Genomic DNA, 15,822 nt, shown 5'->3' on the forward strand with positions numbered 1-15,822 from the left:
TTTAAAACGGCGAACAAGCGGCGAATTCGGAACTTCCACTGATCATTTGGCAAAACCGAATACATGATGCAGCTTTAACCCACACACCACCACTACAGAGCACCAAGGGCTTCAAGTTATCCGACGCTCAAGGCGCGGTATATGATAGTCCCTCAAAGTCCTACCATTGTCGAACCTAAATCTGTGAGAGTCATTGCAACATGCTCAAAATTTACCTCCTGGTTTCTTGCATCTGCGTGCTCATAGTCGCAGTCTTCTATACTTTCTACTGGAACCGCATTATTTCTGGATTTATTAGTCTTCTCCTACGAGTCAAGTACTGGCGACAAGGTGGCTCCAGCATATGGGTGCACATTGGTCCGTTTTACATTATACTCGACTCATTGGCACCACTCAAGTTATATCCCAGGATCCATACACCTCTCAATCCTTGCAGGACGCATACTTCTCAAAGATGTCAAATATCATTCCAGCAATATGACCGTCAGAATTGTGACAGCTCAAATATCTTGGAGATATTGGTTGCGCGTCCCAGCTACTGAGGATGATCTGAATCATGCTCATGTTGGTGGAGAAGAATGTAAGAGTCACGTTCATTTGGTCTTTATGCATTGAATAACAAGTGCGTGCCCTGATAGTCAACCATACGTCGCCATTCCCTTCCTGCCGGATCAAAGTCTCTGTTCAGGGATTTGAGTGGCTCTTGTACAACAAGACTGCAGCATATGATCATATCATCTCTCAAATGCAGGCCAAGACATTTCCAAGCCCGGAGGTTTCGGAACCTCGCAGAATGTTTTCTCGTAGTTCAGGAACTGAAGGTATGTTATTCTATCTACTTGTTGTTTATCTAACCTACTTGTTTGATCATAGGGCCGGGTTTCTACCCCCCTCCTGCACTGGCAAATATCAAAGCTCTTCCTGTTATTCATGCTGCACTGGCGTGGATTAAACGTCAGACGCCCTACCTCGATCCGAATGACATTTTGCCCATTGCGCTTGAGCTGTCCAAGGTTGCCATAACTTGCGGCAATTCTTCAACACCCAGCCTGTTTGTCGCAGAGTGTCATAGAGCGGAAGGCACGTTTGGGATTGTCCAAGTCGGCTTGTTCATATTTGACATGCATATTAATACTGACACGTTGGACAGGCGAGGTCGAAGTGCGACCTCTATAAACAACTTCTGAATCTGAAATTTCAGAAAGTGCTTGTGCAACTCGTTGAGAACCACAGCTACCAGGGTAGCATGCCCACAATAGGACATCGCATTCGCGAGAATGCAGAATCATCGAGGTTCGTTGTGTCTGCGTTTAATGGCTTCGATTGATGTCATCGCTGTGCCGCATTCAAGTCGGTTCCTAGAACTAGTTCCTTTAGGTTATCTTCCATTCCGGGCATTCTCCAGGGTTTGGAAAGGACTGAAGTTATATACGTCTGGCCATGGCCCGTCCGTCCACGACCACCATGCAGCTGAGAAGAGTTTTGGACCCATGCCAAGCGGAAAATCGGCCAAGAGCATTGACGAGGAAACACCCGTTGGCGCTGACTTCACTGCTTTAGAGTATGCTATCGAACGGCGGATTATCGAAGCCCCCGTTCTGGAACTATCATATTACACAGATGTCGTCGGCGACGTGCCTGTTGCACAGGATGGTCCAAGGGGTATGGGATTGGAATCCTATGACATCGGGAATGGTGACCTACCTCCTGAGTGGGGTGTAGACCTGGTAATAAGAAAGGGCACTATCCGCTATGGACCATGGGCTGATCGTCAACGGTAACGGGCATTTTTTTATTTAGGAAGTGCCTTCATGATTCGAATTCTATTTCCAGAGTTCATCTGCAACAGACATTTTTCCCATCAACATATCACGACTTGGAGGTGTCAAAACACCTTAAGCCTGGAGATAAACGTACTTGGACTGCAATGAAAGTGTTTATCGAACTTCGCGATAAGACAGTTCTGTATGTTCCTTTCCGAGAGCCTTCAAAGGTAAATAATGGCAAGAGGCCCGTATCTCTTTATTCATCCTCTCTTAGAACTGGCAATGGGATGGTGTTAGCGACTATCCGCGTCCTAGGAAGCGCGACCACGCAGCTCTTCATTGCACTGCAGGTGACAGTTCCTCAATTAGCTACCTTCTGCCTATGGTTACAGGACCCGATGGATATGAACCTCGTTTGGAGGTTCATCTCGATACAGTTTCTGTAACGTCGAGTCTCAACGATATCAAGCTCATCGCGGCTGAGTCGTGTCGCGTTCGTACATATCCTACTATCTCATGGAAATTATGCTAAAAACCACTCAGGTTCATGCGTCATTCCCATCACCTCTTGTATGGAACGCCGAGCGTCGTTGGACATTCTCTATCTCTCTTCGTCAACCGGTTATATATCTCTTACGAGACCACATCAATATGTTCACTGATTTGACGCGGGACTGGACCTTTGGGCCGCCTACTGAATGGAATCTTTTTGTGCCGACTATTTATGTACTCGAGCTTGATCTGCACCACTTTGAGCTCAATTTGTATGCCAACGACCAGAACATCATCGATAAGCCTCTGGTCAAGGGGGAGAACAGTACGTGCATTCTGCTATATGGTTGGAAGTATCATTATTCATAAAAGATTAAGCGTTGGTGACGATCCGTGCACCACGTTTCAACATTCAAGTTACCTTCCCGTCAAATAAATATCGACCCGAGGCGACGTCTATCCCATTTGTTGTCGATGTTCCGGATGTAAACGTTTCCCTCTCCTTGCCGCGGTGGAATACGCAGTACCTCTACAATTCAGGGAAAGAATATCGTATAATCCACGCAGCAACGTTCCGCATCACGTCCTCGTATTACTTCTGGGCCGATGTCCAAGCTGACAACATTGATCAGTTAAAACTCACTATCGAGGTATGTCTGGCATTTTCTGATCGCGCCCCTCGCTCATCGCCACTAAGACTAGTAAAGTTGCATACAAGGCCCTCGGATGGTCTGTCAGGTACTTGATGGTACTCCGGGACAATTATCTCGGATCTTTCACCCACTTTTCTACGCTTGTGGAGTACCTCGAAAAACGGACCAGGTTTAATTTGATTGGAGATCCACTGGAGATGAAGCATCGGTCAGGCAAAGTCAGTGAACCGGCTGTGTGTCTTGGAATTATTTAACGGACGAGATATAGTCAAACTCCCTACAGGTTCAGGTATCGATACAATTGCAGTCTGGAATAATGCTTTTACCTGCGGGTTTACCTGGCTATGAAGTACGCGTTGCAAGTGACAGAGCATGCGATGATATTGGCTCATCCACGGTCATGGCGTGTTCAATGCTTCAACTGGACTTACGACTACATGACTATTTCATGGGTAAGTCATCGTCAGACGATGAATCGTAACTATTTAATCGTGCAACAGATATGTCACTGAATCTGAATGCAATCAAAGGTTCTGTCCTTAAAGCTTGTTCGGAACATGCTTTCTTTGCCCAGGGACATCAATGTTATGAAGACTCATTCTTAATCGATGGTACTGTTGATTCCGCTTTGGTTTTGATAGTCATAACTCATCCGATTCAAAGGTCTAAATATCACTGCTAACAGATTATTTGGCCCACAGCCACGTACTCGCACATATGTATGTGTTTGGGAAATTGCAGTTGGACCAGTGAAGGCCCTATTGACATCTCATGATGCTCGAATCATGTTGGCATCTATGAATGCCGTCCGTCTTAATTACACAGACCTTTCCAACGCTCCCGCGACTGAGTTCGGAGTACCTGTAGATCCAGATGGTAAAGGAACTGCCCTTCCACGAGAGCATTTGCTGACCCAATTATTCAGTCACTTTCATCAGATTCTCAGTTAGACGTGTCGACGCCACTTGGTCTGCTGGTGCAACAGCTGTAAACCTAACAATTCCCTCGGGATTCAGTGTACATACCAACGATCTGGAAGGCCAATTTTGCGGCAAGCTCACGAGCGTCAGACTCCCCCTTGCATCATTGAAGATCCTGCTGTCATCAAGGGATTCGAAGACAACCTGGTGTGAGACGGCCAACCTGTCTACAGATATCAACCTGGATATATACAAATTTCCAAAGATCCGCAGTCCATCACAAATGGATTTCATGAAGGGACAAGATGAGTTGACCCATCGAGCACAACATCTGCTTGATGAAGTAGAGAGGGCACGAAAAGCTTCTCTTCTTCATAATAGACAGTCACCGCAGCGCACGCGTTTGAGTCACCATCGCAATGGACTCTATCTTCCTCCTCCACGCCTCCCATATTTCTGCAAAGAAAAACCACACCCTCCAACACCGCCCACGAGCCTTGCACATTCTAAGAGCACGGCTGCATGGCGGCCTCGACTTTCGTATCTATCAGAATCCGACGGAGAGGAGAATATATCCGAAGCAGATCGTGATGCACGTCTGGCGTATGTTGTCCGTCTTCTAGTTCACACCACTAGATTGATAGTTTTTGCAGGAGGGGTCGGCTTGCGCCACCGGCCGCCGTCGACGACGACATCTCTGTGTCAGGGGAGGAGTCAGATGACGAAGACCTAACGGATACCGAATCTTCAATAAGCGGCTGGTCCTCAACTAGATGTGAGTGGTTTCTAAATGCAGGCTTGTACCACTGTTGAGTTTAGACAGCTGCGACTCAAAGGCACTCGCTGATGAAGCGCTACCGTCGTGTCACTAGGTGGTACCAGAGTATTAACCTGGACGACATCAACAGCTGGGGGGACTCGCCTTTCATTATAACCAAGGTAAAATAGGCAAACCCGTGCTTTCCGAAAATCCCTCAATTAGAAACTAGGAACCGAAGATTACAGCTCCAAAGGACAAGCATTCATCCAGAATACGTCCGATAGCACAAGCCGATGAAAGAACGAGCTCTGCGCACTCTACAACTTTCCGCATACAGTGCAAAAGGGATATCATGGTTCGATTAACCCCCTTAGCTCTCATGGGAGTCAGAGATATAATTGAAGACCTACAATCTCGAGTTCGTATTATCTTACAAATGTGTCGCGTCACCTTAAAAAGTTTCGCACAGCGGCTCAGTCCAGAATTGACATTGGACTCAGTGATGGCGAACCACATGGCAAAGCTCAGTGACTCGCCAGGTTCCCACCTCTCGACCGCCTTCGATATTACCATAGGGTCCGTCCGTCTTCAGGTACTGGAACACATATCCTACCCAAGTTCCTCCTTCAAGGAAGCATCAACTCCAAGAGACTCCATGGTTACAATCAACTGCTTGGCTTCCGGATGCCACCTCTCCATGTCCCAAGGGGCTCAGAAATTGGCTTGTCACCTAGAAATATCCGAAACGTCTGTAAGAGTAATGGATAACTCGGGAGTTGCCATGGGTTCCAAATTTTTGCCTGGAATTAGCCCAATATTATCACTTTGTCGCCTCCGACTGGATGCTACGCAGAGTCATGCTAGCATCTCTGTTGGCCGCTTTGCATTGGAACTTCAACCCGTTAGCCTCGAGTACGCTGTTGCTACGTTTCAGGCATTGGAACAGGATTTGCGAGACCTCTTGCTCGACCCCTCTGTGCACTTTGACTCAACTACCCATTTTGCTGAGATTGTCTACTATACTCTGAGTCTCACGCAGAATAGGGCAGCCGTCGATCCACTTTCGACCATTCAACCTTCTTTCCTCGTCCAACGGGGTTACCCCCAAGCTCTCCGGACACATGCTACCTATAAGTTTCTATTCCATCTACGAACTGCACTCCAGTTCGCCCGCCTCCAAGGAGACATTGGCACAAATAGCACGGGCCAATCCATTGCAGCACATGACGTGAAGGCTTTGGTGGACTCATGTCTCGTAGAGCTCATGCTGGACCTGGACTCCTCCAAGGAAGGCATACCTAATCCGTTGGAAATGGTCGATCCCCATACCTCTCCCAAGTCCATGAATAGTGCGCGACTTGTCATTGGCTCCGTCAACTTTACTGCCGACCTTGTTAGCATTATCATCGCAGATGAATTGCCAGCATCCACCAGTCGGCTGGACATCAGCTCTTGTGCTGTACGGCTTCGCTCTTCAAAGCTGGTCCCTTTGGAAGGAGTTCAATTACACTCACAGAACCATTCCCTAGCAAACCATGATACCATTACTATTCCGCAGACTACATGCACTTTTGCTATCAGCGACGTTAATGTCACTGTCTCCCCTCACCTCATGGTCTTCGCACAATCTGTACTTCGCCTACGGAGGATATCAGGTAAATGGAAGCCTGTCTCCAGCCAAGCGCTTTCGAACTCTGGGCCGTCTAACCTCATTTTCACCGTCGCCCTTCGCCGTGTTAACATCCGTGCTGCGGCTGAAAAACTTGCATTCGAGATCGGGGCCACGAATACGGACATCTTTTTCACATCACTCAAACGAGTCGATCCGTTGACACACAACGACGTTTACTCTGTCAGCTACACTGCTAGTTTCAGCAACGCTTTCATACGCGCGAGGGCTACCGGCATTGCCCCAGGAATTTGGGCCCGGGACCAGGATGTTCTTGCTTCCTTGACCTTTTCCTCTGGCGAGCTCAACTTGCTTTGGCGCCAGGAATCATCTACGAGTACTATCCGTCTCACATTCCTCTTATGGAGTACTGCTATTTCCGTACCTCGCAGTGCCCTTCGTCTTTACCGTTTCATGGAAGAGTGGCAAGCGGACTTCTTTCCAGGCATTGAAGCTGCCACACGAGCCTTTCTGGCAGAGTTGAAGGAAGGAGCGGGAGATAATGCACCGACAGCACCGACTCGCCCTCGCGCTGCCAAGAGGAACGCCCTAGTGGTCCATGCTACGGGACGTGTATCAGAACTTGGCGTGTTTCTTCAGGTCATGCGAGGGACGTGGTTATCATGGAACATCCATGATCTAACTATATTTCTATCCTCGCCAAGCGGACCAGGACCCGAGCCGTCTACGTCCTTTGGCATCCAATTTGGCTCGCAAACGTTGGGCGTTTCATACAAACAACAGTCCAATGATGATCATATGGATACGCCGCACATCAAGGTCAAGCTCCCTTCACTCTCATTGACAGGACGCCAAGGCCTTGCTTTTGTCGAAATTCTTGCTTCTGTGGACTTCTTTGATGTTTTAATCAAGCCTTCACATTGGGATACGCTTCTCGTCGTCCAACAGAAGTTCGGTCAAGATTTTGCTGATTTGATGGATTTGATACACCAAACTCGCCAACGAAGCTATAGTCAGTCTGGATCGACGTCAAATGCATCACGATCCTCTCTATCGTTTAGTGGACATGTCGACGTGAAGGGATTTAGACTTGGTCTTGAAGGTCGCTCTTCCACCTCCTATCTAGAATGCGAAGATGTTGGTGGAGATATATCCAGCAGCGAATCGGGTATTGCATGGCGGATCGGGCTTCGTGACCTGGCTTTGTCGCTTGCGCCTAGAGCGGGCATCGTGTCACAAGAAACCACCTTTAATCGAAACCATCGATCTGCGTTTCTTATCGTGGATCTTCGCGCTAGGGGAGATGTCCACAGATTGGAATTTCGGGTCCCAAAGATCCATGCCGTGATGCAACCCAGTTCTATAGGAGAGATTGGTGATTTCTTAGACCATCAACAAGTACGACATCATCTTCGGCATTGATCTTATTGCTTAATGTTTTCCAGGCTGAATTGCTTATTCGGAGAGATCAGCGAGCTGCGGAGTTAGCAGCGTTCAAGGAGAAGACTCGTAGTATTTTGAAAACGTTCGATATGAGAACGAGCGAGGCCACTCGTGACCAAAAGCCCCCTTGGTTTAGCGAGCATACCATAGATGTAGTCATCCAGAAGATTGGAGTGGCCTTCCCCCTCAGTCTTGAACAAACGCTGGAGCTTCCTCGGACAAGTTCCCGCGACGGTCCCTCTGTCAGGGCTTTTCTGTTTGCTGTTCGACGCATCAAGTTTAGCGCACAGAGAGGAGAAGCGGGCGAGATGTCGACTAAAGACTTATCCTTCCTGTTTGTGCCCAGGTGAGACTTAGTGGCACTCCAGCAAGCTCATCACGCTTATTCCTCATCATGGCGCTTAGTTTCAGGCAATCTTCATCTGAAGACTTTGCAGCAGACAAGCACAAAAGCCGAAACCGATTGGTGTACCCCTACATGACGGCGCGGATACGATCCGATACTTCTTTACTCAGTCGCCATATCTGGTTTTTTGGAAACGTCAGCGGGTTCATTCTAGACTTGGACTCAAACATCCCCGATTACATATTCTCGCTCATTGATGTGTACCGTCAAGGAAGAGAACGAATGGTCCGCATCGCTGCAAGCCTCCCTCGTACTACTATATCTCATCCTGACCTTGCGAGGGACGACGTTTCACCACGAGGCGGACAACAAGATGTTCCGACGTCGAGTATCTTTGCAAATATGATTTTTCAGAGCGGAGAAGTGCACGTTCATAGCGATGCAAAAAGTACACAGGTCTCGCCTCTGGGTACTCACCAATCGTCGGACGGCCAGCTGCGTCCAGAGCAGGAGACACTGAGACTTCCTATAGTCTCTGCTTTGGTTGAATACCGTGCTTCAGGTATACGAGTCGGTCCTGCAGCCCTGATATTTAAAAGCACCATTCATTCCAGCCAAAACACCTTGAGACCGAGTCTTCTGCCTTTCATGACCGAGATCGTCGATTACGTGCAGTTGCGCTTGCGCAAGACTAGCGGAGGACATCCGCTATCCATTGCACCGTCTCCTACAGAAGACGAATCCTCCCCGTTGCTGACCTCGAGCCGCCTGGAAAATTTATCCGAAGCATCATCAAGTTTGCAAATCACCTTCAGTCTACGCATAGACAAGTCAACACTCGAATTAACTTGTCAACCAGATGTCAACGTAGTAGCAGCTTTACGCTGGGAAAGTGGGGGTTTCCTTATGAACATCTCACCGGGTGCTCACAAAGTGACACTGACGGGCACTGTCGGCGGTCTCACGATTGGCCTCAAGCACGGGTTTTTGAGCGATGACTGCGTCAATATCGCAGCTCGCAATCTCGCATTTTTCCTTGCTTTTGCCAAGGGCGAGGGCCGTGCTGGCAATATCGACAGTACGATTTCCCTGGTAGTAGATACAGATATTTCTGGCGGTGTGCGTTTCTCGCGCCTGCAAGATGTTTTATGCTTCAAGGCGGTTTGGCTCGATCGTATTCCTTTGTTTGTCGCAGAGCATGCAAACTCTGACAGATCACGCCCGCCGACAGCCTCTTCCTCCTCAGTCACCACTCCTGTTGTGAAACAAGAGGTCACTACTGCACTCATGATTCGCATTCGCCAAATCCACTTGGAGGTAGATCTAGGACAGTCCATCAGCAGTGTGACTCTGGATCTCCAGAGTACAGTTACGCGAATGCGTTTATCTGAAATGTCGACTGAGGTGTCGCTCTCAGTGGCAAATGTCTCCATTCTTGCCAGGGGAAACGTCGCAGGTCACATAAATGTACCGGATTGTGTGTTTCAGACAATCCGCAGGAACGAAGGTGCCTTGTCCGATGATTCACGCACAGCTTGGATGCTCGAACTCAGCATGACTAGTGGTCCTTTGAGTGCTGAGCTCGAGTCAGATCACCAACGGCTACTGATTTACAGGCAATTATCATTATGTCCCGCCTTATTTTTATCTGATCATCAAGTATCTTTAGGGCTGATCCCGTGCAAGTGGATATCCACGATGATTGGTCACTCGTTTCCTCCACAGACAGAGGACAAGATCGGCCTTTGCTACTTGCATTCACGGTCAATGGCAAGGAAATTATTGCTCTTGCTACCATTGCAACCATACCGAAGTTGTTGATGTATGCCAACAAGTTCCAAGCCAATATTGCCGCGCAGCGTGAGGGCGCAAGTCATGAATCAGCCGCTTTCCGTGCTACGCAATCGCCCAAGCCTGACAATCCACTTACCGAAGTCGCTTCAGCATTCTTCCATTCTGCTCGTAACCGGTTCAAGGAAGCAGATGTGGAATTGTCTTACCGAATTCGCCAGCAGTTGAGCTTCCGCTTAGAGACCCTTCGGCTTGTCCTTTTTCCTCGCACCATGGGTGACACCGAGCTTGCGCAGTTCATCGGACGTGATGTCCATGCGAGCCTGGAGCGTGTGGTGATAGGCGAAAGCCCACCTCATAGGGAGATCCGTTTATCGTTCACGGCCTTAACTATTTCCAAGTTCAGCCAAGCTCAGCCACTCCTCCCGTCGACTATAATAGTGTCAGACAACAAAGCTTGGGTGGATCAATTGTTCAAGCATCCAACAGAGGCAAATATCGTGGGTCTGCCCACGATGAATATGCTAATGTTCACCGACGAAGTGATCGAAGATTTCGTCAAGTACATTGACTACAAGTTCTATAGCTCATTCGTGCGAGGCAAGGGCACCAAGGAGCATGAGGATATCTATATCTCGCTCAACGTGGCGCTATATTCGTGGCTCACTGGTCTTCGCAAGAATTTGACCAGGGAACTGGAACAGGTTCAGGGGTCCCAAGACTCGCGCAACACGACAGCGGGTCCATTATCTCGCAAAAGAGCAGGGGCTGCAGAACTACCTCTGTACATGGACGTTGCCCAGATGGATGTATCAAGTCCGACTAGCTCCACATCCAACCCATCATTGCCCGAAAAAGGCCCAGTCACTGAGTCCCAAACCAACTGTCATGGTTTCGCCTCAGCTGCCCTCGGAACTCTTCGCACACCCACCGCTGCCAACTTCCCAAGCTCGCTCCTTACCAGATCTTGACCCTTCTGTACTGCCTCCACCCCCTATCGCCACGAAAACTGTAGCGGTTGTGTACAGGGCTCGTGATCGCGTGATCGAGCGACTGACCATGCGACAACTTGGCGAAGCGACTCCGGATGTTATGCACCCATTCTTCATGAAGACAGCCGGTTTCAACCTTGAGGATTCTCTTCCGCAATACGTTCATGAATACGCCACGATTCCTCTGGAGGAAATTATGGAGGCCCTGCTAAAGTTGTACTCGAAACAGCTAAGAACCGACAGGGATATGTAAAAATTAAATCAGGTTATGACGTGATGATTATACATAGTGGTTGGGACATAATGTAGATAAACTACTTACCATATTTCAAGACTAGCATTTAATTATCTCATTCACTTCATTGTGTAACGGGCATCTGGGTTTCCCGAGAACTCGAATATCATGTTCATGGGAGGGAAAGACGTACGTGATGGCGAGTGTCTATCTAGCTGTACTTCCTGCGCCAACATTAAATACACTTAGTAAGCCAAAGCACCCGTAGAGAAGTGCAACTGGATACGCGACGAGAAGACGTTGGTCTGACATCCTCAACACAGCTACAAATATGCCAGAAGCAGCGAAAGTGCACCATATGATGGACAACAAGGACAGGACATAGCCAAGGATGCCGCTACAGTGAAAATAGGTACTTATGAGACAATTGAATATTGGGAGCAAAGCAATGAATCACGCACTCTAACGTAACAACCACGCTGATCGCACCGACGCCTACCATTGGCAATAAGCAATAGCCTAGCACAGATACTACGCGATATGCATCGATGCCATTTTCCGACATGAGATTTAGTAAGGTGTAGATTGAGATGGAGCCAAGCAATCCGAAGCCATATATGTATCCAAACTGAGGCTTCCCTGACTATCAACGCCAGATGAGACGCGTTACAACTCTGTCAAAGAATAAAACTTACTAGCAGCAAAAGGACTCCAAAACAGAAAAAGAACAAGAGCGGGCCGGCAAGGTCTGCATCGTCCATTATCCGCTCATCAATACGTCGTAGGGGATTAAGAACTGTCATAGACTTGGCACGTATGTGGGAAAAGTTGATCCCCAATTCTATCGCGCGCATGGTTCTGTCACTCTAAAATATATCTTGAGGGAAATTGCTTACCCTCCAGCAACGGTGGCTCTCCTTCAAAACCGCCAGTCCCGAAGGCGGTCCACCACCCTCCCGGTTGTTGCTGAATATTCCCTCCAAATGCTGGAGCAGCGCCTCCTTGTCCTATTGGCACCTGTGCACCCATGTTTCCCTCCAAACTGGAACGAGAGCCTGGATAGAACTGCCCTTGGTCTGATCCAGGCGCGTAGAATTGAAGGGGTACGCCTTGCTGGGGAGGCTGGCCATAGAATTGGCTGTGTGACGACGACGCGCCATACTGACTTGCAGCGTCCTGCCACATACTTATAAATTCGAGTCGTAAAGAAGAATGGAAGATTAAAAAGACTGGAAGGAGGCGTGCAACGTTTCTCGGTAGCGTTTGCACTTGTCACTCGCCTGCGCACGCCAACTTTCATAGCACTCCGACGGCAATTGCCGGCGTGTCCCCAAGTTCCTTTCGTCTATCACCGTCATGGTAAGTTTCTCTACTAAAATTTCTCATTCTAAACTCTGCTAACATCTTCCCATTCTGCTACCAGCCGCAGGTAAATCACATTTTGTAAACAAAATCAGGCTTTCATATGCCAATGACCAATTTTAGAACGAGTATATCGAGGAACATATTAAACGACATGGTAGACGATTAGATTACTACGAACGCAAGTGCGTGATTGGTTTCTATCGTGGCCTTACCTGTCCCTGCTAACACTCGAGTTAAGACGTAAAAAGGAAGCTCGTGCTGCTCATAAATCATCAGCGGTAGCCCAGAAAGCTTTCGGTCTCAAGGCTAAGATTCTGCATGCGAAACGTCATGCAGAAAAAGTTCAACTCAAAAAGACCCTCAAAGCTCACGATGAGCGCAATGTCAAGCAGGCCGACACATCTGCCGTTCCAGACGGTGCATTACCTACGTATTTGCTCGACCGTGAAGGTCAGAAGGATGCCAAAGCCCTATCATCTGCAATCAAGCAGAAAAGAAAAGACAAGGCCGCTAAATTTGCGGTTCCACTACCCAAAGTACGGGGGATTGCAGAGGATGAAATGTTCAAGGTGATGAAGACAGGGAAGAGCAAAAGCAAGTCATGGAAGCGGATGGTTACAAAAGCGACATTCGTTGGGGAAGGATTCACTAGAAAACCTGTCAAGATGGAGAGATTTGTTAGGCCCATGGCACTTCGATATAAGAAAGCCAATGTTACTCATCGTAAGCTTCGTTATTTCGTCGTTTACGAAACTGGGACCTGACTGTCCTGCAGCGGACTTGAAGGCCACTTTCCAGCTTCAAATTCTTGGGGTCAAGAAGAATCCACAGTCGCCTATGTATACTCAACTTGGAGTTTTGACGAAAGGCACTGTCATCGAGGTCAACGTTTCAGAACTTGGAATGGTTACGACAGGTGGCAAGGTAGTATTTGGAAAATATGCTCAGATTACCAATAATCCTGAGAACGACGGTTGCATAAATGCTGTTCTTCGTAAGTTCTTCCACTTGGTTGCGAGTTCGTTGCCCTAATTCGAATTTTGTAGTGGTATGACCGTGGACAATTGCAATATGTTGTGTTATATCGAGATGCCTCCTCAATGTTTCAAAAGTAGTGTTCAATTCATTATTACATGTATCGCGAGAGATGCATACGTTCTCTGGTCACATGAAATTAAAACGCAATATTGTACAGAGACGGTAGACTCGTGACCAGTCTGGACTACGTCTTTCCAGACCGGTTGCGAGTCTACTGAGACGGTATATTTTTGTGGTTATGCGATGTCGTTGTTGTTTTGGCGGTAATCCTGCGTACTTGATGGATCATGAAACGATTGATAGGTTCTCGGTGTCTGGTCATTTGTAGCGTTATGCTTTGTTATGGTCTGTTTACCAAAGCTCTTGCATAGTCGTCCATGTCAACCTCAAACACTCCTGTGTCAGCTTCACATTCTGCCTCGCCCGCTCCTGATCAGGCTAAGAGGCGTCATGTACTCACCGCTGTTGAACGCCAGCGCTCACAACTTGAACGACTCCTCAAGGATCCCTCGAAGCCTGCCTATGTACCTCCTGCACCGAAGGAGAAGACTATTCGCCCAGCTCGCGAGATGATGAAGAATGTCCAGGGATCAAGTGCTGGTGCTGGAAGTGGCGAGTTTCACGTATACAAGGCCAGTAGACGCAGAGAATACGAGCGACTGAAGATTATGGAAGATGAAACGAGATTAGTATGTGGTTCAGCTTCATAAAAATGACATGCCCTGAAGGTTTTACAGGAATATGAAACAGCAGAGTTTGAGAGAAGGCGGAAAGAAGCGGAAGATGTAGCTGAAGCCAAGACAGCCAAAAACCGAGCCAAGCGACAAAAGAAGAAGGAAAGAGCAAAAGCCAAGCCATCAGAGAAAGGCGACGGGAAGGATGGCATGCAAGAAGCTCCATTGAAGAAAAGAAGATTGGTGAATGGAAAGGAGCTCGTGTTTAGGAAACCTGGGGAGGAAAGCGACGATGAAGAGGTGGATGACGCTGAGGAACACGATAAAGTCGGTCTACAGGATGACTTGGAGACTGACCAGGTTCCAGCCGAGGAAGCACCCCGTATTGCACAGGAGCAACGAATAATATTTCACGAGGATGACTAGGCTTGCTTTTCACTCACCTGCATATCTTCATGCTTAAACCTGATCTTCAGAGCAAGCAACGCGTGCAAATTTCGATCAATTGATGTTCTGCCTTTTTTTGGCAGAACTAGTTACTGGGGGTCTGTCGTATGCTTTTAACCGGTTAATTTTTGTCCTTATTTTGAATCTGCTCCGCATTCAAGTAGTTGATCGTGCTCCGCATGGTAATTCGCAAGGTTGTTCCACGTCGACAAATTGCTGGCATCGGGATTTCAGGTCGCTTCGCCTATAATCAGCGTATAAAGCAAAAAGCGCCTTCCTAGAATCCTACTGTCCCCTTCAGATTGATTTGATTCTCTTTTACATCCTCCAAAACAATGCGTTTCTCCTTTGTCCTCGCGGTGGTCGCTGCTTTGACAGTATCGATATCCGCTATACCTTCTTTCGCTGATAGATCAATATCTGCCACTGAGAATTGTCCTGTCTTTTGCACAAAAGATATTGACTGCTTTGGCTGCACCCAGAACAGCTGCGTGAGTAGTTTGTGTCCATAATTTAAGCACATGACTCACCAGCGTGATAGTACCTTGTTTTTTGCACCGGTTAGTGTATGGCAAGACGCGGAAGCCTCGATTGGGTGCTCAACCAGGTGGGATATAAGGAGCTTTGATTGCGGCGGAGGGTGATCAGGCTGAGAAATGTTTTTGGAGAGGAGGTCGAGGAGTCCAGCCTAGCTATTACAATTAAGGAACCAGGGTCTATTATCCAATTTGAATATTTTTAATTTTCTGGGGCGGGAGTGGTCGACTAGCAGCTCAACTCAGGTTGTTGTGATTAATAGAGTCTGCACTATGACAACGGATGGTTGCAAGGAGGCATCTTGATGGCGGCGCGTACATGATGTAGAATGCAATCTCAACCCTTCTTCTGCTGGCGTGATACTACGAGCGTCACACATTGGAAGCAGAGCTTAGATATCAACGAACTGGAGAAGTGAATTTCAACGCAAGGGAAATACGAAACTCGGGCTAGAATGGTCAATCGATACAGACGTCGCCTTGCTGGCAGAACTTGAAAAGGTATGGGAAAGATGAATCTGTGATAAACTTTATAGCGATGTAAATCTTCTACCCCATCAGAATTAGGCGTTTGTCTATGCCGCTCATATTAAAGATGACCTGCTTGCTGGCCCAGAAGTCATTTCGATTGACGAGATTAATGTGTTTGATGCACTGGAGAAGCAGAGAAAGATATCAACCGACTCGAGATTTATATAGAGCTGGAGCGAGTTGAGGCCAGTATGGTGCCAAAG

The 15,822-nt window shown here is 47.9% G+C and overlaps 4 protein-coding genes across 4 annotated transcripts; 3 read left to right on the forward strand and 1 right to left on the reverse strand.

Annotated features, from left to right (window-relative positions):
- Positions 1-28: 28 nt before the first annotated feature.
- Positions 29-11,046, forward strand: EDB93DRAFT_1337749 (uncharacterized protein; the record flags this gene model as incomplete). Its single annotated transcript, XM_041455374.1, has 22 exons — positions 29-357; positions 410-580; positions 639-821; positions 874-1,100; positions 1,151-1,293; positions 1,352-1,777; positions 1,834-1,993; positions 2,041-2,259; positions 2,310-2,583; positions 2,637-2,908; positions 2,956-3,129; positions 3,180-3,363; positions 3,412-3,522; positions 3,575-3,787; positions 3,837-4,434; positions 4,485-4,606; positions 4,655-4,770; positions 4,821-7,619; positions 7,667-8,010; positions 8,070-9,626; positions 9,680-10,664; positions 10,705-11,046. Exons 1-22 carry the CDS (start codon positions 201-203, stop codon positions 11,044-11,046), a joined length of 9,777 nt encoding a protein of 3,258 aa, XP_041306876.1. The 5' UTR covers positions 29-200.
- A 74-nt stretch (positions 11,047-11,120) lies between these two features.
- EDB93DRAFT_494487 (Yip1-domain-containing protein) lies at positions 11,121-12,327 on the reverse strand. The gene is made up of 4 exons (XM_041456555.1): positions 11,925-12,327; positions 11,724-11,869; positions 11,490-11,671; positions 11,121-11,425 (listed from the first exon to the last, which is right to left on the reverse strand). The coding sequence occupies exons 1-4, from the start codon at positions 12,211-12,213 to the stop codon at positions 11,236-11,238; spliced, it is 807 nt and encodes a 268-aa protein (XP_041306877.1). The 5' UTR covers positions 12,214-12,327; the 3' UTR covers positions 11,121-11,235.
- A 29-nt stretch (positions 12,328-12,356) lies between these two features.
- On the forward strand, positions 12,357-13,674 carry EDB93DRAFT_1150291 (ribosomal protein S8e/ribosomal biogenesis NSA2). The gene is made up of 6 exons (XM_041449665.1): positions 12,357-12,387; positions 12,452-12,457; positions 12,514-12,575; positions 12,632-13,116; positions 13,169-13,387; positions 13,440-13,674. The coding sequence occupies exons 1-6, from the start codon at positions 12,385-12,387 to the stop codon at positions 13,445-13,447; spliced, it is 783 nt and encodes a 260-aa protein (XP_041306878.1). The 5' UTR covers positions 12,357-12,384; the 3' UTR covers positions 13,448-13,674.
- An 85-nt stretch (positions 13,675-13,759) lies between these two features.
- EDB93DRAFT_494535 (DUF1168-domain-containing protein) lies at positions 13,760-14,709 on the forward strand. Its single transcript, XM_041456556.1, has 2 exons — positions 13,760-14,120; positions 14,169-14,709. Exons 1-2 carry the CDS (start codon positions 13,809-13,811, stop codon positions 14,529-14,531), a joined length of 675 nt encoding a protein of 224 aa, XP_041306879.1. The 5' UTR covers positions 13,760-13,808; the 3' UTR covers positions 14,532-14,709.
- Positions 14,710-15,822: the final 1,113 nt, after the last annotated feature.

The sequence above is a fragment of the Suillus bovinus genome (assembly GCF_016758785.1).
Source record: "Suillus bovinus strain UH-Sbo-P2 chromosome Unknown EDB93scaffold_34, whole genome shotgun sequence".
NCBI classification, from domain to species: Eukaryota; Fungi; Basidiomycota; class Agaricomycetes; order Boletales; family Suillaceae; genus Suillus; species Suillus bovinus.